Source organism: Pantherophis guttatus, chromosome 1 (genome assembly GCF_059756535.1).
Source record: "Pantherophis guttatus breed Tessera chromosome 1, ASM5975653v1, whole genome shotgun sequence".
Classification (NCBI taxonomy): Eukaryota; Metazoa; Chordata; class Lepidosauria; order Squamata; family Colubridae; genus Pantherophis; species Pantherophis guttatus.
The window spans coordinates 240,203,705-240,226,594 of record NC_142063.1 but is presented as its reverse complement, the minus strand read 5'-3'; the positions used below and the strand labels follow the sequence as shown (position 1 = coordinate 240,226,594).

Here is a 22,890-nt window from a genome sequence, read left to right as displayed (position 1 = left end):
CTCCATTCTATGATACACATATCCTTTCTACACATCTGGCCCAGAACAGAACTATTATTAAAGGATCTGAAGAAATTCCATAAGTCCTGATCTATATTGTTTCCCTATCCCAATTGATTTCTTCAATATTATGAGTGAAGTTATTTGGTAAAAGTGGTTCATATAATTTTATAGGCTGATTAAGGACTGTAATATTATACCTGTCCGGTGTACGCGAAGTCCAGAGCTTGCTTTAAACCTATTCCTGTGATGCCATGTAAATTCACTTCATCTGCACAACTTTCAACCATACAAAGACTGAACATTGCCTAAAGGAAGAAATAAAATATTTATTCATTAAAACTGTTATGCATAATATCCATGTTAAGTAGCAGAAAACAGTGATTGTTCTCTTGCTATTCCTTAAAAAAGATCTTTGTTAAACATGGACTGGCTCCCACATAGCACAGAGGTTTCTATTCATGTGGCAAAGACCAAGCAAAGAGATTGTCTCTGCAATTTTTCTTTTCTCCTATACAATAAACCTCTCTGTCTTTTGGAAAGTTGCTTTGGAAGGCTGGAAAAATTCACAGGACACTGTATGAAGAAAAACAACAATGAAACGCACAAAAGCTTGTGGTGCCTTTTATAAATCAAAGGAGTAATTGTCTTCAATCTGGATCTGATCCAATGAAGTTACTAATCAATATGCTATATCAGGGCTGTCAAACTTCCAGCCCATGGGCCAGATGCATCACACACTGGCCACATCCATGCCCAGTTTAGCAAAGGGGGAAAAAGTCCCAATACATCACGTGATGCTGCTGTGACGACATGAGTTTGACACCCCTGTGCTATACCTTCAAGGGAGTCAAATTTTGGAGTTACATTTTGTTTTATTCCATTAATATTCTTCCATTTCTGTAGGAGCTTAAAACAATGATCTTCTTCCATTTTAATCTGTCATTAAGCCCATAAGGAAGGCTAGGCTGAAAGATGATGATTTTCAATCAAAATACTCAATCTGCTGGATCTGAGTGTCCCCAGTCCTAATCTGGCATTGGTTTCACTGTACATGGCCAGAAGATTGAACTATTGAAAGTATTAAGGGGTTCTGTTTTGCGATTTTACCTTTTAATCATCAAAAGGGAAACATGAGAGCCCTATCTCTTATTTATCAGGCTAGTGGGATGGATACCAATTGAGACACTCCTGAAAGATGGGTATTGGCAGCAGAAATTACTACTCTCTTTTGTTTTAAAAATCTTACTGAGCCTCAGCAATCTATACTTGAATATCTAGGAAATGAAGAGAGATACCTGGAGCTTTGCTCGCAGTGGCATATTCATTCATTCTATACAAGTACAAAAGGACTTTTAACAAATTAAAAAAACAATATTGTAGCAACTGCTATGAGGTCCCCCTGAACTACAGGTCTCTGCTGGCCAGGCCAGGACTAAATGTACAACTGCATTTTTCCTTCCTACCTAAGCAGTATTCTTTTTTTCCTGGCTAAGCAATGTCTGCACACAGCCTTAAATCTACACCCACAAGGCTTTTTCATGCACATAAGGTGTTCCAGCTTGTGAAAAAGCCATAGGAAACTACTCCCACAACACTGCTCATAAGTGAAAGCCTTACACTGAAGGACAAGCTGTGTTTTTGCAAACATTGACAACGCCATTGTATATCAAGAAAGCAACATATGCTACTTCTGACACCACAATGACTAATCGTTTGAATCCTCTGGCATAGCACAACTTTTTCATACCCTAATCCAACTTAATATTGTATATTTTGCCAAGAGATAGTATCACTTTCACCTCATGTCTCAATTATGCACTCAATAAAATAAAGGAAAACACAGCATAGTAGCATCAACCTAAAACTGACTCAATACAGATAGTCCTTGGGTTATGACCATGTGTTTAATAGCTGTCCGAAGTTATAACGGCATTGAAAATTGGATTTATGACCTGTCTTGCACTTAGAACAATCATAGTATCCATGTGATCAAAACTTTGGAGCATGGCAACTAGCCCACACTTACAACCATTGCAGGGGCCTGCAATTCCATTCTCTTGCCCTGCATGAACTGTCTCTGCTTCAATTCCCCAACATCAATCTTCCCGGCCCAATGTTTGTCCTTTGAGCTGCCCTGCAAAAGCATGATGATGCTGCTATGTTCCATTCTCCTAGCTGACCTTTATAATCTTCTTTGCCTTTCTTCCCCTCCGCTGAATGGTCTAGATGGCCTTAAGACCCACAGTGCAGGGGCTCCGTCACTGCTAGACCCAGAGGCGGCAGCAGACTTCAGTGGTATCTTCATCAGGGTGCCCCAGAAGGGCAGGGATGAGCTCCAACAGAGCTCCAAAACCATGGGGCTTGAGGCCAACTAGCTTCAATGAGCCCAACAAATGGGAAGGGAAATGATGACGATGAAGGCGGATGACATCATGCAGTAGTATACCCATCTTGGCTAGGCTATACAGGGCAGTCAAAAAGGACAGGCAAGGGAGATAGGGGATGGAGTTGAAGCCGTAGCAGTTCCCGCAGGGCAGAAGAAATGAACGGATTCCCTGAAAGCATCCCTTGCCTTGGAGAAAGGACGTTGTACTTACCTGAACGTCCATTTTATCCTCGCTGCGAAGATATTCCACCGATTGGGATATTATCCACTGCCACTGTACTGACTGGGTGCCATTCAAACTTCCTCTACAGCCTGGTCACGCCCCTTTCTTCTGCGCATGTCCAGTCTTTTCACGAAGTCGACTCTCGTAATGTTCACTTCCATCCTATGGACTTCGTACCGTATCTCACCATTTATCTCTTAATATACTCCATTCTTTGCTGTAGAGGAAGAAAAAACAGAAACCCCAACCCAGGCCAGGTGATGGAAGTTCACTGGGAGGGCTGGAATATCTTCGCAGCGAGGATAAAATGGACGTTCAGGTAAGTACAACGTCCTTTTTCCTCCCTCGCTGCTCAGATATTCCACCGATTGGGACATACCCAAGCCTTCATTCAATGGGAGGGTTTAGACTCCATCCCCTGGCTCTGGTTGGAAATTACAGCTTGTAAAACTCTTCTACCGAATGATGCATCCGCAGCCGCAAATGAATCCACTCGGTAATGTCTGATAAAAGAAGAAATAGACGACCATGTGGCCGCTCTACAGATATCATCAATTGAAGCCTGAGTGGCCCAAGCAGCTGATGTAGCCGCACTGCGTGTAGAATGTGGAACTATACCTTCAGGAACTTGTGAACCTTGCAACTTGTAAGCAGCAGCAATGCATGCTTTAATCCATCTACCCACTGTTGTAGACGATACTTTCTGTCCCATAGTAGATGGTAAAAAGGATACCAGCAAAGCCTCAGACTTACGGAAAGATGCCGTTCTCTTAATGTAACATTTTAATATCCTCCTAACATCTAATGTATGCCACCTTTTTTCTAATGGATGTCTAGGATTTGGGCAGAAATTAGGTAGGACAATGTCTTGCGATCTGTGAAATAATGAATTAATTTTTGGAATAAATACCGGATCCAGTCTCATAACCACTCTGTCCGGAAAGAAAATACACAGATCTTGACGAATAGATAATGCCGCCAATTCAGATACTCGTCTAGCCGACGTAATCGCTAATAGAAATGCTAGTTTCATTGTAAGATGTCTTAATGTTATTTCCTTTATAGGTTCATAAGGTTCTAGTGTCAATGACTGTAATACTAAATTGAGATCCCAAGTTGGGTATCTATGTACTGTTGGTGGTCTTAAATTTACAGCACCATGTAAAAATGATCTAATTCTGGGATCTTGAGACAACGAATGTCCCTTGTCAGTATGAAGCACTGTAGCTAACGCCGCTACCTGACGTCTGAGAGTAGCTGGTGCAAGTCCTTTCTTGAATCCAGATTGTAAAAATTTAAGAACGTCTTGTACTGATGCCGTTGTAGGATCTGTATGTTGTTCAACTGCCCACTTAGCGAACCTTTTCCAGGATGCATTATAAATGCGGACTGTTGCTGGTCTTCTAGCCGCTTGAATAGTGTCTATTACATCATGTGGTAACTGATCTTTCAAGAGACGGATCCGTTCAAACGCCAGACGGTCAACTGTAGCCAGTCTGGATTTGGATGATAGATTGCTCCTTGACTCAGATCCTGTCTGCCCACTGGTAACTTCCATGGTTGATCGATCGAACGATCTTTCAGGTCTGCAAACCACTCTCGGCGAGGCCAGTATGGTGCCACTAGAATGAGCTCTGCTTTTTCCATCATCATTTTCCTTATGACAATTGGAATGATGGGAATGGGGGGAAATGCATATAAAAGTCCCTGAGGCCAAGGACTTCGCAGAGCATCTAGAGCCTCCGCTCCTGGAGTCGGGAATCTTGAGAAAAATCTCGGAAGTTGTGTATTCTTTTCCGTGGCGAACAAATCCACCATCGGCTTCCCGAACCTGTTTACAATTTGTAGAAATAGTTTTGGATTCAATCTCCATTCTGACTGATCTATGGTCCCCCTGCTTAACCAGTCTGCTTGTTGATTTAAGGAACCCGAAATGTGTTCCGCTTTTATCGACAGTATATATCTCTCTGCCCATGCCATCAGTTTTTCTGTCTCGCTCATGAGCGATTTTGATCTCGTACCTCCCTGTCTGTTCAGATGAGCCTTTGTGGCCATATTGTCTGTTAGAACTAATACATGTTTCTTCGCTACTTCCTGATGGAAATGTCTTAGTGCTAATCTGACTGCTCTTAATTCTAGGAAATTTATGTTGTACTGTTTCTCTACAGGAGACCATTTTCCCTGTGCTAGTTGAGACCCGAGATGGGCTCCCCATCCCATCAGACTGGCATCCGTGGTCAGCTTGATCCTTGGTGGCTCTATAAATAGCGTTCCTGCTCTCAGGGCTGGTGATATCCACCATTTTAGTGATAGTTTCACTATCGGAGATAACTTTATCTTGAACTGTGAGTCTGCCGTGCCCTGCTTTTGGTAGGGCAACATTAGCCATTGTAACTGACGAGAGTGTCGTCGAGCCCAAGGCACAATGTTTATGCATGAAATTAGTTTTCCCAATAGTTGCGACAACAGAATCAAAGGTACAGTTCTCAGAGACAACACTTGAGATATCATTTTTCGAATGCTGGATTGGCGCTCTGGGGAAAGATACACTATTCCCTGTCTGGAATCTATTACTGCCCCTAGATGTAATATTCGGGTTGTTGGTTCCAGCTGACTTTTGTCCCAATTGATAGTCAATCCATGATTTTGCAGTGTTTGAAGAACTGTCTGTCTGTCCAGTTCTGCTTGATGTACCGATGACGACAGGATTAAAATATCGTCCAGATAACAGACAATTCTTACTGATTTCTCCCTTAGTGTTGCCGCTACTGCTGCCATTAACTTCGTAAATATTCTTGGAGCCGACGAAAGGCCAAAAGGCATAGATCGGTATTGAAAATGGCGATTTGCATATGCAAATCTGAGAAATTGCCTGTGCGTTGGATAAATCGGTACATGTAGATATGCCTCCCTCAGGTCGATGGATTGCATGAGATCGTTGGACCGGATACATCCTAGCAGTGACCTGAGGGAGTGCATCTTGAAACGGCGATACCTCACATGGAGATTTAATCGCTTTAGATTGAGGATGCCCCTCCATCCTCCCGAATTTTTGGGCACAAGAAAAAGAATTGAATAAAATCCTTTGTGTATTTGATGTTGAGGTACTGGTTCTATTGCTTTTATTTGAAGTAAGTGTTGAATTTCCAACTCCATTAGTTGTCTTTTTAAAGGGATGTTTGAAAATGGACATTGAAGGAAAAACATTGGAGGTGGTGACGTGAATTCCAGTTGTAGTCCGTCCGTCACTGTACGAAGAATCCAATTGTCTGTTGTTGAAAGTTTCCACTCTTTGCAAAACAATTGGATTTTCCCTCCAACGGGTACATGGGTTGTCGAGTCATTTTCCTCTGCGGAACGAGCGAGAACCCGTTCCCCTAAAAGGACGTTTGAGACCTGCCTGACGTCTTCCCCTGTCTCGAAAGGACGCTCTATCCGAAAAGGAAGAATACTGTTGAGTAGAAGCTCTTTGAAAATTGGAACCACTGGGTCCCTGCTCTGGCCGAAAGGACTGTCTTGAATATGGTGAAAAACGTCTATCATAACGCCTATATGAAGATGGTAGTACTTTCTTTTTATCTCGACCTTCCACTAAAATAGATTCTAATGATGCCCCAAATAAAGACTGTCCTTGATATGGTGCCGCAGTAAGGCGCCATTTTGACTTCATATCAGCTCTCCACTGGCGTAGCCAAAGAAGACGCCTTGATGAAACTGCTGAAGCCAATGCTCTTGATGCAAATTTTGCTGCGTCCAGAGATGCATCAGCTGAATATTCTGCTGCAGCTATTAACTTAGTCACATTTTGCATAAATTTAACATCTTGTGGAGGTATCCCCTCTTTTAATTGACGGAGCCAAGTTAATGAGGCTCTGTTGAAAAATGAGGCGGATGTTGCCGCCCTGATTGCCCAAGCGGCAGCCTGATGCATTTTTTTGAAATTCATCTCTGCCCGTTTGTCTTCCAATTTTAGACCATCTCCAGCATCACTAACCAACACCGATGGTGAAGTGAGGCTGGCCACGGGCTCATCTACCGCAGGTAACTGTAGAAGAGCATCCAATTCAGGGGAGCTACAATACAGCTTTCTATCAAATGTATTGGGTCCAGAAATTGAACCAGGCCGATTCCACGGTTTCTTAATGACTTGAGAAAACAAATCTGGAAACGGCACATAGTCAAAATCAATTGGGGGAACTGGAAATAAACTATTAGTCTTTTGAGATTGGGAATTTGGATCCAAATTCTTGTCACTACTCTGTTCCATATTGGTAGCTATTCTCGCCTTACGTAAAAGAGACTTAAAAAGCTTAGGATTAAAAAGTCCTTGAAAGGTAGGCTTATCTGTATCCACCTCCTCATCATCTGATAACTCAAATTCATTCAAATAGTCTGAATCTGGATTTTCCTCCTCAAATTGACTACAATTAACTACAGACTGTTGCATAGTATTGTGAGACATATTGTAAGAAGTTGGTGGTATAGGTTCTGATAATAGACCTGATTGTTGCAATCCCGCTTGAAAAATGCGGGAAAATGTTTGTGAGAGTAAAGCCTGGAAATCCACATTCTGACTCTGTAATAGACCTTCACCTACACGTAGGCCAGCGGCCATAGGAGTGAATGTGGCCTCTGGAGCAGCCTTAACAAAAGGTTGTTGATTTGTCCCCACAGTGACCCTGCTTTGGGTTTCTGTATTCAAAGGCTTAGCTGTCATAGACAAGCCTTGATTGTCTGAAGGTAAATCCTCCTGCTGCCAAATCATTGCTTCCTCATCTATCTCAGGATATATTATTTTTTCAGTAGTCTGAGGTAAAATCACCTCCTGAACCTCTCTTTGAGGTATAACTTGAGCTGCCAGTCTGGCTCTATTGAACTGTTTTTCAAGAGCATTATGTCTACGTAAATCCTCTCTGGAAGGCCTGTCCCCTTGCCTGGACATGGGTTGTTCAGACATATCCCTGGTCCTGGCTCTGCCCTTTTTGGATTTATTAGGCTTAGGGGATGGTGCTCTAGGTGGTGAATCCACCTGTTCTAAATCTGATGAATTTTCTGCCTCTGCCATTGTTGAAAATAATTAATCAATCTCTCAAATAGAAATTAAAATAATCAAAAAATTTTACTTTCCTTTGATGTCAGTATACAGGAGGTTATTCAAACAAACAGCGTCTGTAGATAACACCTTACAATAGCCGTTAACGATCCTCCAACGGCTTATCTGATAAGCTGCCTCAAACCGCTCTGATCAATGGGAGGATGGGCGCTGAGCAGGCAGATCAATACAAGCTCGAGATCGGAACCTCAGCCGACTCGGCTTAAATGCAGCCTCTGTCCCTTCTGCCAATCTTAAAAAGGAAGTTTCCTCCTGTTATATGGAGTTTGCTGCAATGCAGGGACTCCAAAGCCGCATACAAATTAAAATAAACGATGCGGAGAGTTGGGAGAGCGAGGGCGGCTTTGCCGGCACGCCAGAAGCCCCTCTCCTCGCTCGCGGCTCAAACGGCTGCTTTAGGACCGTTGCAAGGTCCTTTGTCCACGCGCTGTCAAATAACGCTGAAAACAGCTGGCGCCCTAACCAGGAAACCGCCAAGCCGTATAGCGCTGATTTCCTTTGACTAAAATCCAAGGCAGCTGGCGCCCCAGCCGGGAAACGCCGAAGCTGCTCAGCGCTGATACATTGTTTCTCTTTAAATCCACAACTCTCCGAACAGAAATTTAGCTAAAAAACCCTAACGTTTGCAACAAATTGACAAATTGTATCCTAGAACGAAAGGCACACCAGTCTAATCACCTGTGACTGAGTGAAAGACTGGACATGCGCAGAAGAAAGGGGCGTGACCAGGCTGTAGAGGAAGTTTGAATGGCACCCAGTCAGTACAGTGGCAGTGGATAATATCCCAATCGGTGGAATATCTGAGCAGCGAGGGAGGAAAAACCAAAGCTCAGGGCTCAGCGGGATCAGGACAGGAATGGCTTGGATTGGTGTGTAAGCTTCAAGTGACAGGAGACATGATCACCATTTGCAACTTTCCCATCCGACTTCCGATAAGCAGTCAATGGGAAAACAGGCAGGAGGTCGCACACTGCAGACACCTTATGTCCTCACCTAATAACCACATTGTCTGGAACTGCTATGGCTAAGTGGTGCAGTCAACATGACGTTTAACAATGGTGTTTTTTTAAAAATAAAATACTTAAATTTTAAGGATTGTTTTAAAAAAATCTTAACATTTTAAACTGACATTTAACACTTAACAAGTGTTTTGCTTAGCAATGGAAATTCCAGTTCGACTTAGTAGTCAAAAGCTAAAGACTATCTGTAAGTTCATGAGGTACAATAATAATAACATTCTGAAAATATCCAGCCAAATGAAATTATAATGCATTGAAAATCAGGTAATTGACAGGTGCATTAAGTTTAGGTAGTCATTCCTCCTTTCAAATGTAGTCTGGCAGTTGCATTTTGATCAAACTGGAGCTTGCCAACCAGTCTGCAAAATGCAAGGAGAGTGTATAGTATAGCTGCAGTGTAGGCTGAGAATTAAAAGAGAATAAATAAGTAAGGTCAAGTCAGGTCTGCTCACAAAAGGATTTAGCTGATAGAAGATTATGCCTGCTATCTAAATATATGGTAAATTACCCAGATCCAGGGACACCTCCTAGTACAAACCTCACCACAAACAGAGAACATTATTTTCCTGAATTAGGACCAGAACTACAGTCACTCAGCAAGATGGTTAGTGTGTTTCCCCTAAAATAAGACCTTGTCTTATATTTTTTTCAACCCCGAAATAAGAGCTTAGCCTTATTTTTGGGGAGATATTATTTTGGGGCGCATGGAACAAGACGGGGCTCCTCTTGCCATCTTATCTGATTTCCCGCTGTTTCTCCCTAACCCTAGCCAGAGGAAATGGCGAGGACCAGCTGCGCATGCGTTTACATATTTTAGGGGAGGGCTTATTTTCAGGGGGGGTTATTTTAGCGCATGCGCTAAAAAGCCTGATTAGGCTTATTATCAGGAGATACCTTATTTTCAGGGAAACACGATATTAAGTGAGTTATACTTGGTTTTATTACCTTTTTGCCACAATTGTTAAGCAAATCACCATGGTCATTAATCACATTTGTCAGAAGTCTTTGGGAAAATCACAAATGACACTCATGTGACATTGGGACACTACAACTATTGTAAATACATGCCGGTTGCCAAACATCTGACTTTTGATCATGTGACACAGGGACTCTGTGAAGGTCATAAGTACAAGGACTGGTCTTAAATCTCTTTTTTTCAGTGCCATCATAATTTTGAATGGTTGTTAAATGAATGTTCATAAGTTGAGAACTATCTGTACATATTTTACACATAGAAAGAGTGCCTTATGCCAGTCTTCCCTTCCAAGGACTAGATGCACCACACAGAATCTATGTAAGTACATATATACACTCCCAGCAATGTATGCGCAGGACAATACTTGAAAAATAATTTTTTCACACTGAAATGTTTGAGTGGATTATCACTACTGTGTCCAAAATTTAAAAGAAAAAGGAATTTACATTTATCATAATGATCTAGAAGAATACAATTACATAAAAATATAACTATACTGCATATACTATACAAAGATATGTTAACTTACTCTGAAATAGTCACTGCATGCTGCTAGCACAGCCTTGTGAGCAGGGAATTTCTGTTCTTCAGCAATTAGAGTTATATCACAGAGTATCCCATCATTTCTTTGTTGGTTCAGAGCTGCCAGGACAGCATCATTGTGAGAACTGGATTGGCAAAGTCTCTGACCAGTCAGCATATCTTGAATACTGCAAAAGAGGAAAAATTAGGACCATGAGAATCAAAATAAAATCTATGGAATATACCCATGTGCTTTAAATTATCTGATTTTTAAATTACCACATATATAATCTATTTATAAATGCACCTGTACAATATTTTTTAGGGAAAAAAGTGCCTGAGAATTCCCTGTAAAGTGAAATTGGATAGGAATTCAATATTATGGCTGGAGGCACAGTCAATCAGATGTTAAGATTGGATTTGATATTTCTGTCCACCTATCAAGCCCTTCCCAAGGATCTGGAGTAGGGAGATATTTTATTATTATTATTATATTCACATCATGTGAAATCACAGCTGACACTTCCTTAGCTAATGATGGCCTTTATACACATCAAGTTCTTCCCAAGAACCTAGGATGTCATAATTTATTGGTGTAATGTATGTGCAGATCCAAATATTGTGACCTTTTGTAATTGAAGATGGAAATTTTGTCAATGCACATATTTTCTAAGTGCCATATAATTTTTTTTTTGATTTGGCACTCACTGTGTCAATAACTTCTGGGACCATCATGGTCTGTTTATGCCATGTTTTTTCAACTTCAATTATTACTATCGATATTATTATCTCTGGCAATTAAAAATAGAGTATTTTTAATTTTTTTCTATTTCTGCACAGAATCAACAGATCTGCAATATTATGGTCTGTCAGAAATATTACTGTAGTCCATTAGACAAAAATAGATCTTATTCTTCTATACCAAATAATGCTATTCTAAACATACAAAGTGGGCCCATACATAAATTATCATTCCCAGGCTCACATTAACTGAACCGCAATTCTTACGTTGTGTAAGAATTGTACAGTGTCAACCAACAGCATGCAATTTCCCCCAATTCCCCTGAATATAAGTAATTAAATTGTCATTGCCCCTAGAAATGGTAATACATACCATTCTTTCCAACATTCTGGAAATGTTCAACTTTATATAATGCATTTTTTGAGAGGGCAAAGTGGCAGTACTGAAGTACTGAAATGTCTTACTAAATATAGCACTGGTTCCTTCAGATAATTTATGTATCACTACCAGTTCCTGTCAACGTTTTTTGCTGCAACAAAAATAAACACACACTAGAAAAAACTTTTTAACAAATCACAAAGAATAATGAACTACAGAATAAAAGGACAGTATTACTAGAATGGCATTTTGCATTTCTCAGGGTCGGCCATTCCTACAATACTCTGATACTCTTTGGTCATGTTAAGTCTATACCTGTATCTCCCAGAATTCCCAGGCAGTGTAGCCTTTGGGAATACTGGCTGGGATTTTGAAAGAGGAGAGCTATTTGGTCTGTGGAAGCAAAACATTAATCTGGTGACAGCTTGCCAACTTAAAAAAAAATCATTAGAAAAGCTTGCTTTTTCATTAACTGCAGCTCTGATAAAGTGAGCTAAAGTCACAAAAGTTTTCATCTTTAAATAAAATGTGTTAGTGATAGTTCAGCTGGAATTCTAGATTTAAAGTCTCAATACATCTGAAGGAAAGACAAACAAATTAAGAAACACAACTCTATACCAAAATTAATTTTAGAATTTGCTTTTAAATGAAGTTGCTCTTTTGCCTACTGACTTGCGTTAAATGTCAATACAATGAACCATGTTATATGTTTAAACATAATAATTTATTAAAATTGCATATCTAAAATGTCCCAAAAATTTAAATCCAAGCCAATTTCCTGTGCTAAATCATTTGTTCTAGCGTTTTGGATACATATTTAGACCTAAAGAGATGCAGAATACAAAGTATACATTTCCTTTTTACCATGCATAATTAGAATCAAATATGAAATATATAAACAACATAAATAGTCCAATCAGCTGGGAAAAAGTATTTGTATTACTGTAATTGAATCAAATTTGGAGGAGCAAAATATCTTATTATTATTCTACTTTAGCTTATATATGTTTTTTAAAAAATAATTTTGAGGACTGCTCTATGAGGATCACCATAATACTATTCTCTTCCTTTCTCTCTCTCTCTCTCTCTCTCCAGAATTTAGTAGGAATGCACAATATGTAAATGAGCTGATAAACCTGTGAAAAGAGCAAACATTTTTTGCATCAAGATTTTCTGTGAGAAAAGTTCTCATGAAAATTCAAGGGAGACTACCACATTACAAAAACAAACCTTTGTTGACAGGGTAATCTTGATGGGGTATCCATGCGTGCAGAGGGTGGTATTGTTATCCTTTGGGTAATATGAGCACATATAAAATGAAAATTGGCTGAGGCAGATACTGTGAACTATACCTGAGGCACACTTCAGATGGCATCCTTCAGCTTTACTGTTTGGAATCCCTTCCTTCTTAATAATTTACAGAAATGCACTACACATTCCAACTGAAAAGAAAAAAAAAATAGGGTTAGAATTAAAATGACTTTCTGTTCTCTCCCTTGCAGGGAATATTGCAAATTGCTACAAAAAGTAATTAGGCTAAAAATTCATGCTGAATAGTTAATGCCAGCATCAATGCCCAAAAGGAGATATTATCTGCCAATATTTGGTATCAAGTTACACAGGTATACTTTTTTGAAACTGCAAATTGATTGGATGTAGAAAGTAGTCTATTTTCCAGTTGTCACACAGGGGTCAAGTAGCAAGCTAAAAGAATGTTTTTGCAAGACAAAATCCTGGACTCTCTCCGAACTATTTACTTTTCTTTAATTAAATTTCAAACATTTAAACCAGTTCAGCACAGTATACATATTTTGAGCCATATCTTGAATGAATCTTTTCTGCTGAAGCTCCCACAAACTACTTCAGACAACACATTCTTGATTTCTTTCTGGGGCACAAAAAGTTATGATGCTTACACTACAACATTCAACTTCATGACTGAGTCATTAAGAATATCCTACAAAGCAACAATACAAAAATTACAGAAAAGTTTAGCATTATTTTAATTCCCACACCAAAAAACAGTCCCTTGAGTTTCATTACCTCCACCCCCATTCCACTTCATATCTTAACCCTGTTATTTCAGCATGAAAAGTTCAAGCAGCAGTGGAAATACAATTAAAGAGGTTTTTCATTGACTGATACTTGTATCCTATCTGCCAAGACAACAAGAATGTGAAATAGAACCAGAGCAGGATGATGCAAGTTTACCACTAATTGTTCCCCCATGACTCTTACTAATCAAAATACACATCTGCACATGTTATTTTAAAGGTCCGCTTCATGTGAAGGTAATGCAATCTTATTTTTGCACATTCCAGAACACATATCTTTCCACATCAAAGAAAACATCATCTCTGGAAATTCCATGCACAGATTCAAGGCATAATTCAGCGCTCATTTTCTACATGGTAAAAAATTTTCAAAATCTATCCTTTATCATCTTCTTCCTCATGATGAACACAATGAACATCACATATTTTGTTAGCTCTATGAATAATTATAGGAATGCAGAATACACATAAATGGTCCAATATAGGATCATATTGCCATAAATGCAGGAGATACATTACGAAAACTGACTCCAATTTTTATAGTACAACTCTTTAACAGAGCAAACTTACACATTTTATTAGCTTTCATTTTTAATGTTAATCTTTCAGTTCTCATATAGATGTAGGCAAATATTTTGATGGGTTTACAAAGCCTCAAAAGTCTTTCATGTTAATAGCTGAATATGGAACAACATTTAGATGTTTCAAGAAAAATGGTATTTGAAGAAGATAGATGACTCAAACTGAATAGAAATAAAACAATTTATGGATAAGAAGACAACAGCTAAGAGCACTTGGCTGAAATTGTCTGGGCTAAGAAATTTAAACAGGGTCATACCTGGTAACTGGCAGGTTATATCAGGCTAGTAGCAATAGCAATAGCACTTAGACTTACATACCACTTCACAGTGCTTTACAGCCCTCTCTAAGTGGTTTGCAGAGTCAGCATATTGCCCCCAACAATCTGGGTCCTCATGTTACTGACCTCAAAGGATGGAAGGCTGAGTCAATCTTGAGCCGGTGAGACTCGAACTGCCAAATTGCTGGAAGCCAACAATAAGCAGAAATAACCTGCAATACTGCATTCCAACCACTGTGCCATCCTGACTCTTAGTAGGCTAATTGAGGAGTCTAAAAACATTCCCAAAACAGAGAATGGTGGAAACAGTCTAAACCAAGAAAACGACCTGGATACTTAAGTGAAATATTCACTAGCTGGACTGAACTTTATCTTAAAGTTAGGTATACCATATAATAAGAGGCCCAGCAACTACTTAGCTGTTTTCAAAAATAATCTGAATTTGTTAGATGTATCTGAAGGATGATGTACAAATTCAGTATAAGATCATAAACAATTTCAGAGGGCAAATTATACTATTGACTTCATAGGGCAGTATTCAACCTGTGTATCCACCCTTATGAGTGCAACTTATGTTGCTATTTGTATTATGCTTCAATATTTATTACAGGTGTAGATCCCTCTCTAATTGGAGTTGGCAAAAAAGAGAGCAATGTTGCTACTAAAGACTCACAGCAAAGGCGGAAATCATCCATTTTCCATGTAATCTCTAATTTCTCCAGATACGATTAGAAAAATTCCTGCTAGAAACTTTGGGAAATCTTTTCAACAAAGGCAGCCTTAAGCTAGATGGATCAGAAGACTCACTTGACTCACTATAAAGAAGCTTGTATGACCTTGATTTTTTTTTTCCTCCACAGAACTGGTTGCCTGGAAACATGACTACTCTATCCATTTATTCAATAATTTTATGGTTCTCCACCCATTACTCCACCAGCTTTAGATTTTATTGGTTAGAATATTCTACTAAAACATTATACAAGAAAGCAGAGACCAACCATTTCTCTCTGAAAACCAGCTTTTTGTCCTACGTGCTGGCTCTTTAAAAACCTGGGACATTCACAGAGATAATATTTTCAGGGTTACGTTCTCATGTTTACCATTGGTAGCATCACTTGAACCAGCAATTATTGCCTTAATAAATTTAGACATTGCTGAATAGGAAATTTGATTCCAGCTGCTTTGATCTATTGCACAGCAGTGAGTAACAATGACTTGGAGAGGTGATGCTGACTTGAAAAGCACATTCCACTCCAGGAAGAACATTATGACCAGATTAAAGCTACAATTTTATGAAATAACAGCAGAACCCGTGAAGCAATACATAAAAATTCCAGTGTTTCAAAATCATTTAGAGTTACAGTATATTAATAGTATGAAAATATTTCTATTATTTGTGAAAGAAAAAATACATAATGTTAAAACATTGGTTTTATTATCCTTTTCTTGAATTATGTTGTTCATTAAAGTAATAAAGGGCAAAATAATAGAAACAAATTAATTATGGAGGCTGGAAACTAATATAATACTAAAATAATTGCATTTTCTTGTAAAGTATACCAATCATACTGCTAGATTCATATGTCACAATGTATAATGCTTGTGATTTAATGTTATCTGAATCCCTTCTGTTTATTCTGGTTTATATAGAGAGTTTATGGTTTACTTTTGCACATATCAGCAAAGAGTTTATCCACATTGATTCCATATGAAGCAGACCTTAATTGAAAATGTTTTAGAGGTAATAAGGATATTAACTGTACTTGCAAATGTTAGGAATTCCTATAAAACATGAGCAATTCCAGTATAATTTTCAGAAATACAGACACAAATGGTTTTCAAATGTGGAAACCATTTTCCACATTTCTGCTACCAGAATTGGGTAGCAGGATCATTTCTGCATTCTTTGTATATAATGTTAAATAAGAATTGAAACATTAAAGAAACATTATTGTTCCTTACCTTCCTAACTTTCAAATAACGATTTTGATAGTAAAAAATGGCCTTAGGAGAGAGCATTGGGGAATGTTAAATGTTGGTATCTACCTTTTTTCATAGTACATTAGTACTACTGTATTAAAATGTATATTGTTTATTACTGTTACACTATGTGATTTTTAATCCTCTGATTTTTCAATATACACTATACTTAGCAGTTAGAAAGGTCAGATATTTCATTTACCTTGAAATGAACAGCTTCACTGGCGAGGTATGGGTTCCATTAATTCCATATGGGTAAATAATCAGGCTGACAAGAATGAGTGGGCTGATTATATCCCTACCTATGTGGTTTCATATTATCTAAGGGAAACTGGAAGTGTATTCTTCCATGACCAGCATGGAAACAAAAAGTAGACAGCTAAATAATAGGCCACTTTCTTTTACTAGCCTAGCAACAGGTAAATAGTCAGCCTTTCCAAACTAGTACTAGTCAGTAAACAATTTTCTGGATTTATTTACAAAACAACTTTATCTAGAAATTACAATGATAAAGTAGCGAAAAACTGCCATCTTAACTCCTCTCTCTTCTCAATAAGCTTAAACTGCATAAACAACAGACCCAAAGGAATCCCATAATATAAAGATTTATAACTTCTGTTGTCTTAAGGACCTTGCCAAGATTTTGTGAATCCTGTTGAGGGTGAACCTGCTGTGAAAATAAAGGGTCTGAGGCCCAGATTTTGAGGAGAGGTGCTTCGAATTGTAAGGAGTAAAATCTGCAAAGCTCTAGGCACCCATTTTGGTCCTTAGCCTATATTCCCCAAAATAAAACAAGTGGCAGAAATGTTGGGTCAATTCTCCTGGAGGACAAAATCTGAAAATACCAAAAGGAATTACCAAAAATACCAAAAGCAAAAGTTTATGCTAACTTGCCATAACCTCCATTCCTGTTCTGTTTCTTTCACAAAACCCACATTTATTCCATAATTTTAGAGCCTTATATATCCATGTCATTCCAAATTTCAAAATACCATACAACTAGATCAGTAGTGGGTTTCAATTTAGTTTGCTACCAGTTTGCTCGTGTGCGTGTGCTCGTGCGCATGTGCAATGCTTCTGCGCAGAAGCGTCCGGGTGGGTGAGCCGATCTGGGGTGAACCAGTAGCAACCCATCACTGAACTAGATTCCACTACTAGCTGCTAAAAAAAACTAAATAGGGTTTATGGGGAAGCAACAAGCAGCATTAAAATCAGGCTTTTTGTGAAGAAAGCAGATGAATAAAACATCCATAACAATCTTTTCAAATCAGGATAAATAAAAGAAAGGACTCCTTTATATACTGCATGCTTAAGCCACGGAATTTACTATTCCAAGTGATAAAGACAAAGCTGAATAGCTTTAAAAGATTATTAGGCCTATTCATAGAGAGTAAGTTATTAATAGCTATTAATCGTGATGGCTATACATTTTCTCCAGTAGAAAGTACAACAGGGTTCTCAGGATAAAGGCTGATGAACATTAGTGCAAAGGAGTTCTTATTTGTCTCCCTTGCAATTTTTCCAAATGGTATTTGGCTGGCTTACTTTAGAAACAGGATGTTGGATTAGACAGAATTTTAGCTGGATGCAAAACTGCTCTCCTATGTCTGTTTATTTATATATTTACTTCTAGTATTTATACCTTCCGCCTGAAAAGCTTTCATAACTTGCATGATAATAACAATTGGACCCAAGTCAAAGAACTGCTTAGGATTGTATAAATAATTGTTACATTTTCCAGCAGACTTTCTGCACTCTTCAAAAATAAAAGTTTAAACATTTTCCCCCAACTCACTCACTTTTTGTAGAAAACTTTCAATAATCTCCCAGGAAATTACTGCTGTACAGTACAATACTATAGTGTACTGTATAAAAGCAGCAGCAAATCTCTTTATCTGGTGTCAGCAACCCAAGATCTAAAGCTCAGTTCCAGATCAGCAAGAAATGTTATCTCCCAACTTCCTGAACCAAAGCTCATTGTAAATAAATACCACCCAAAATAAGAGAAGTTGCCAACATGTATTGACTTCTCAGAGACTTTGATTGCACATCTTAATAAAACCAAGCTCTATTGAATTAATTATCTTGCTTCAATTCACAACACACTGAGACACAAATTAGCCAACTGCACTTTAGACTAATGTATTACTGTATGTGAATCCAGTCAAAATGGCCTTTTAGTGAATGTTTCCTCAACCAAATACATCACAGATCAATCAATGTAAGAGAGAGGCAGGGCACGCTAACAGGAAAAAAATACAATAATAAAGTTTTGAAAAGGGCAAATGGAAAAGAAAAAAGGGGGAAACCCCCACACTCATACAGATTTTAAGAACATGATCCGAAAGTCCAGAATATCTGGATATGATCCATGTTTGGATATAAAGGAAGCAGCCCAAGAATTATGTACAAGTGGCCCCAGAATCGCACAAGTGGGGAAAGAACAAAGTAGTTTTTAAGAATAGGATATACTTTATGGATGTGATTCCTCTCCATTTACAGCCAAGTCAATCCTATTCTTCAAACTGGTTGGATGTAGCTAGTAACCCAAGTTATCATATAGCTTTTTTACAATGTGAAAAGTTCTAAAGCAGTGGTTCTCAACCCCCTGGGGGTACACAAAGTCTTGAAGAAATGTTATGATTTAAATCTCGAGTTAAGTCTTGGTGGTCTGTGGCCATGATCCGTGACCTCCAAAAGGTCCATGGTGAAGAAAAGGTTGGGAACCACTCCTCTACAGTATCTGCATTTCCAGATGGCAACAATGTGAAAGGCATTTTGAACAAGGGCACCTCCTTTCCCTTCACCTGGCCTGAGACCACAAACCACACCTTAGATCACTGTTTCTCAACCTCAACAACTCGAAGGTAGGTGGACTTCAACTCCCAGAATCCCCCAGCCAGCTGGCTGGGGGATTCTGGGAGTTGAAGTCCACCTACCCTCGAGTTGTTGAGGTTGACAAATAATGCCTTAGATCTTTTTCAAAAGCAGCAAACCACTGTTTCACATCCTGGCAACCCCAGCTTGTAGCCCTTTCTCTTCAGAGTATTTTTCCCAGAACTGCAAGGTGGGATTTTTTGTTTGTTTGTTTAGGGGTTGGTTGTTTTGTTGTTGTTGTTGTTTTGTTTTTGGCCTTCCTTTCCACCAGGAAGGTCAGGGGGAGATTTGCTGAGATGACGGAAACCATCAGGGGCAAATGTATCACTTGTGCAAGGAAAGGCACAACCTGCCCGCCACTCAACTGGGCAAATCACCCCTCTCTTAAGGGGGCAACTTCTCCAAGCCCCACCAAAAGGCTCTCAGAGTGCCATTTGGTATTCGATGAACAAAAAGCAGCATTCATGCCAACTCAGAGAGATACCCAAAGCGCCCCCCACCCCATTCCCGGACATCCTTCCCTAAACCACCACCACCCTCCCCTCCTCGCCCCAACAGTCCTTCCAAGAAATGCTGCAATGCCAAAAGAAAAAAAAAAGGGAGGGGGGGAGTCTGAATTCAGTTGCTGAAGCAGGGCAACGTATCCCACAGGCGCCGTTGAAGGTTGCCCCGGCAACCGAGGCAAAACCTTCCGTTATTGGTTGAGGGGCAAGTTTGTCGGTTCCCCCCCCTTCCCGCCCCTCCGGCCCGCTTAATAATCAGGGAACTAAGTAGACTTTTCTGTTATGCGGCGGCGGGGCAATGACGGCGTCTGTGGGGCTGCGGCAGCCGCTCGGCCGCCAGGCCTCTTTCCTTACGAAGCTCCGTCCTGCCTCCCTTCCCCGCTCTGTGGGAAAGCCGTTCCTCCGTTTCCACGAGGCTGAAAATACGATCTTTCCCCCTCACCCCCGGGGGGGGAAAAGTCTATTCGGAGGAGCGGGCGGGAGTCCGTCCCGGTCGCCCAGCCTCACCTCTCCAAGAAGGGAGCAGGAAGACCTCTGGATAGTTCCCCCCACCGCGTCCCGTGGCAGCAGTCGGGCTAGTCCGGGCTTTCTTTCCGATCTCGGGGGCCGAACGGACCGAGGACAGCCGAGAGAAGGGGAGCTGCTTCTGCGGCTAAGCGGCGCTGAATTGCACACTGACCGGAGGCTGTTAATGCTGCTGCTGCTGCTGCTGCTGGAGCAGGAGGAGGGAGTAGATCCGCTCCCTCTCCCTGCCTCTCTCTCTCTCTTTTTTTATTCCTTTCTCTCTCTTTTTTTTTTCTCCTTCCTTTCCTCCTCCTCCTCCTCCTAGTTGTATTGCTCCCCTTTTCTCCAATGCGCAGGAGCAGCGGCGGCGGCGGTGGCAGCAGCAGCGGGGGACAACGCATTGTTAGCAACCGCGAAAGCCGGAGGAGGTTTTCGACTAATTCACCTGCAGGAGGAGGAGTCTAGAGGAGGCCCGCTCGGAGCGCAAGAGAAACAACAGCGGATCAAACGGGAATTGCCTCGGCTGCTTGTCCGCTGGCGGGTTGGATTAAAGCCTCGCCGCAGGCGGATTCAAAGGCCTGTTGCAGAGGTGGCAGGAACTGGCCCGAGACATTTTGACTGCGGAAGGGGGAAAGAAGCATAGTATTTCGGTCCGTCCCCCCCGCCCGCCCGCCGCGTCCTTATATTGAAATCTACCTGGCAGAAAGCACAGTCTCCTTTGGCGGTGGACCATAACCACCGTTTTTTATTTATTCTTTGGATGTATTGTATACCTTACCTTTTCTCCGGGAGACTCAATAAATAATCACAACTGCTACCTGATCTTGTTGGGATTTGGGGGATTCAGAGGAAAAGTTTTAGATCTGTAGCAGGCTACACCTGCAAGGGGTTGTGTGTTTGGCTTTTTTCCCCCCGATTTATAGAATTTGAAGGAGGAAAGGTTTTTTTAAAAAAAAAAATGGTAACAAAGCATTTTCATATTTAAAGAAAACCACATCAGTGTTGCCCATATTCTCATCAAGAATCAAGTTGGACTTTTCTGCTCTCCATTAAAAAAAATCCCCATACTTAACATTCTTTTCTCCAATGTCCCAAAGGTGCTTTTTTAAGAGGCAACTGGACTTCAGCTCTGAGCTGAAGAAGCTTCTTGGATGTGAAGCGAAACATCTTCAAAGAAAAACCAGAAAGTCCAGTTGCTTCTTGAAAAAGCACCTTTGTGGGGGCAACCATGATCTGGATGACGGAGAGTCTCCATAGACACTTTTTTCCAATGGTTAGCAACCACTCTGATGATCCAAAGGTGTGTTTTCAAAAGGCACTTTTACTTTGCTTTTCCTGGAAGACGTTTTGCTTCTCATCCAAGAAGCTGCTGCTTTACTTGGATGAGATGCAAAGCGTCTTCAAGGAAAAACAAAGTCCAGTTACCTTTTGAAAAAGAACCTTTGGGACAACCATGACCTGGATGACTGAGATTCTCCCTAGACACACTGTCATGAGGCTGAACTAAAGATCTCTGCCCTAAAATCACTTTTGGTCATCAAGAGATTTCCCTATGCTGTTTGAGCATACAATAACGTGTGGACCCAGCTATTATTTATAGCAGGGGGTTTATGAATTAGGTGAGCTCAACTCATATAATCAGCCAGGAGTGTCTGCGAGGGAGGATGTGTATGAAAGCATAGCAGGGGTGAAATGCTCCCGGTTCAGACCGGATCGCTGATCCGGTAGCGATGGCAGCGGGTGTTTTGGGGAACCGGTAGCAAAAATTCCTGGCCCCCCCCTATGCCCAGCTGAGCCATGCAATCATCAGAGGCTTTTTTTTTTTTTACTTTTAAAAGCATTTTTTCTACAACCTCTACAACCTCTTTGGCCAAAGAAAAAATGCTTTTAAAAAGTAAAAAAAAGCTGACGATCACAGCTGAGCCGCACGATCATCAGAGGCTTGCGCGCCACAGCTGATCACCCCCCCTCGCGTGCTGTTCTACTTACCACATGCCTCCTTTTGGCGTGCACTGTGCGTGTGCACCTTGTATTTGGTGCGTGGTGCACACCGCATGTGCAGCCAGCAAACTGGTAGTAAACAGGTTCAGATTTCACCACTGAAGCATAGTGTCCATAATCATGTTGCATTTGCCATCTTAACTTTTTCACCCAGAGTAAATTAAGCAGAGACTAAATTAAGCAGAGTAAAACAAAGTATGGCCTAGTACAATGTACAAGCCAGCCACATCAGCAGTTGTAACAATCTGGTAGAGGAAAGTGCTTCCTGGAGCAAGACTTGTTGGCAGCAAGAATTATTTCTCCTTCCTCTCCTGCTATCTGCAGTTGAGATTCTGTTCTTGCCAATATTAAAGATTCCAAAAGCAGAGATTATATGTAACTCAGAGCTGAAAGTGTATTTGTGATGTTCTCTGAGCTACAAAAGACTGTAACCTCATCTTTCTCTCCCTCCCTATTTTGGTCTAGATTTCAAGCTCATAATATTTTTTTCCGATACAACTATTTTATCATTTTTAGATATGTGATAATGACCTCTTTCATTTATCTTTACAATATTTTAGCCCCCTACAAAATGATGTTTCTTACAAACATTAAAAAAACAATGCCGTAATAGAAAACAGACTGCTTTCTATTGCTTATTTATGGATTGTTTTAGAAAGTAGAAAATTGGTAAGCAATTCTGTTAGAACAACCACTATCATCATTTTCAAAAAATATACCTTTTTGAAAAGGAAATAGTAAATAATCTGG

At 40.2% G+C, this 22,890-nt stretch overlaps 1 protein-coding gene across 7 annotated transcripts in view; it reads right to left on the bottom strand.

Annotated features, from left to right (window-relative positions):
- The window catches only part of KLHL32 (kelch like family member 32), an 83,659-nt gene extending 61,252 nt beyond the window's left edge, over nucleotides 1–22,407 (bottom strand). Inside the window, exons 1-5 of one of the 7 annotated variants that reach the window (XM_087882596.1) lie at nucleotides 22,129–22,395; nucleotides 12,715–12,804; nucleotides 11,357–11,513; nucleotides 10,250–10,430; nucleotides 201–308 (exon numbers count right to left, since the gene is read on the bottom strand). In XM_087882596.1, coding sequence (XP_087738722.1) covers nucleotides 201–308; nucleotides 10,250–10,420 — 279 coding nt within the window. In that variant the 5' untranslated portion in view covers nucleotides 10,421–10,430; nucleotides 11,357–11,513; nucleotides 12,715–12,804; nucleotides 22,129–22,395. Of the gene's footprint in view, nucleotides 1–200; nucleotides 309–10,249; nucleotides 10,431–11,356; nucleotides 11,514–12,592; nucleotides 12,805–20,142; nucleotides 20,603–22,128 lie in introns of those variants that run through there. The other 6 variants (XM_087882595.1, XM_087882592.1, XM_087882593.1 and 3 more) reach the window with 6 other exon arrangements.
- Between the last annotated feature and the right edge of the window lie 483 nt (nucleotides 22,408–22,890).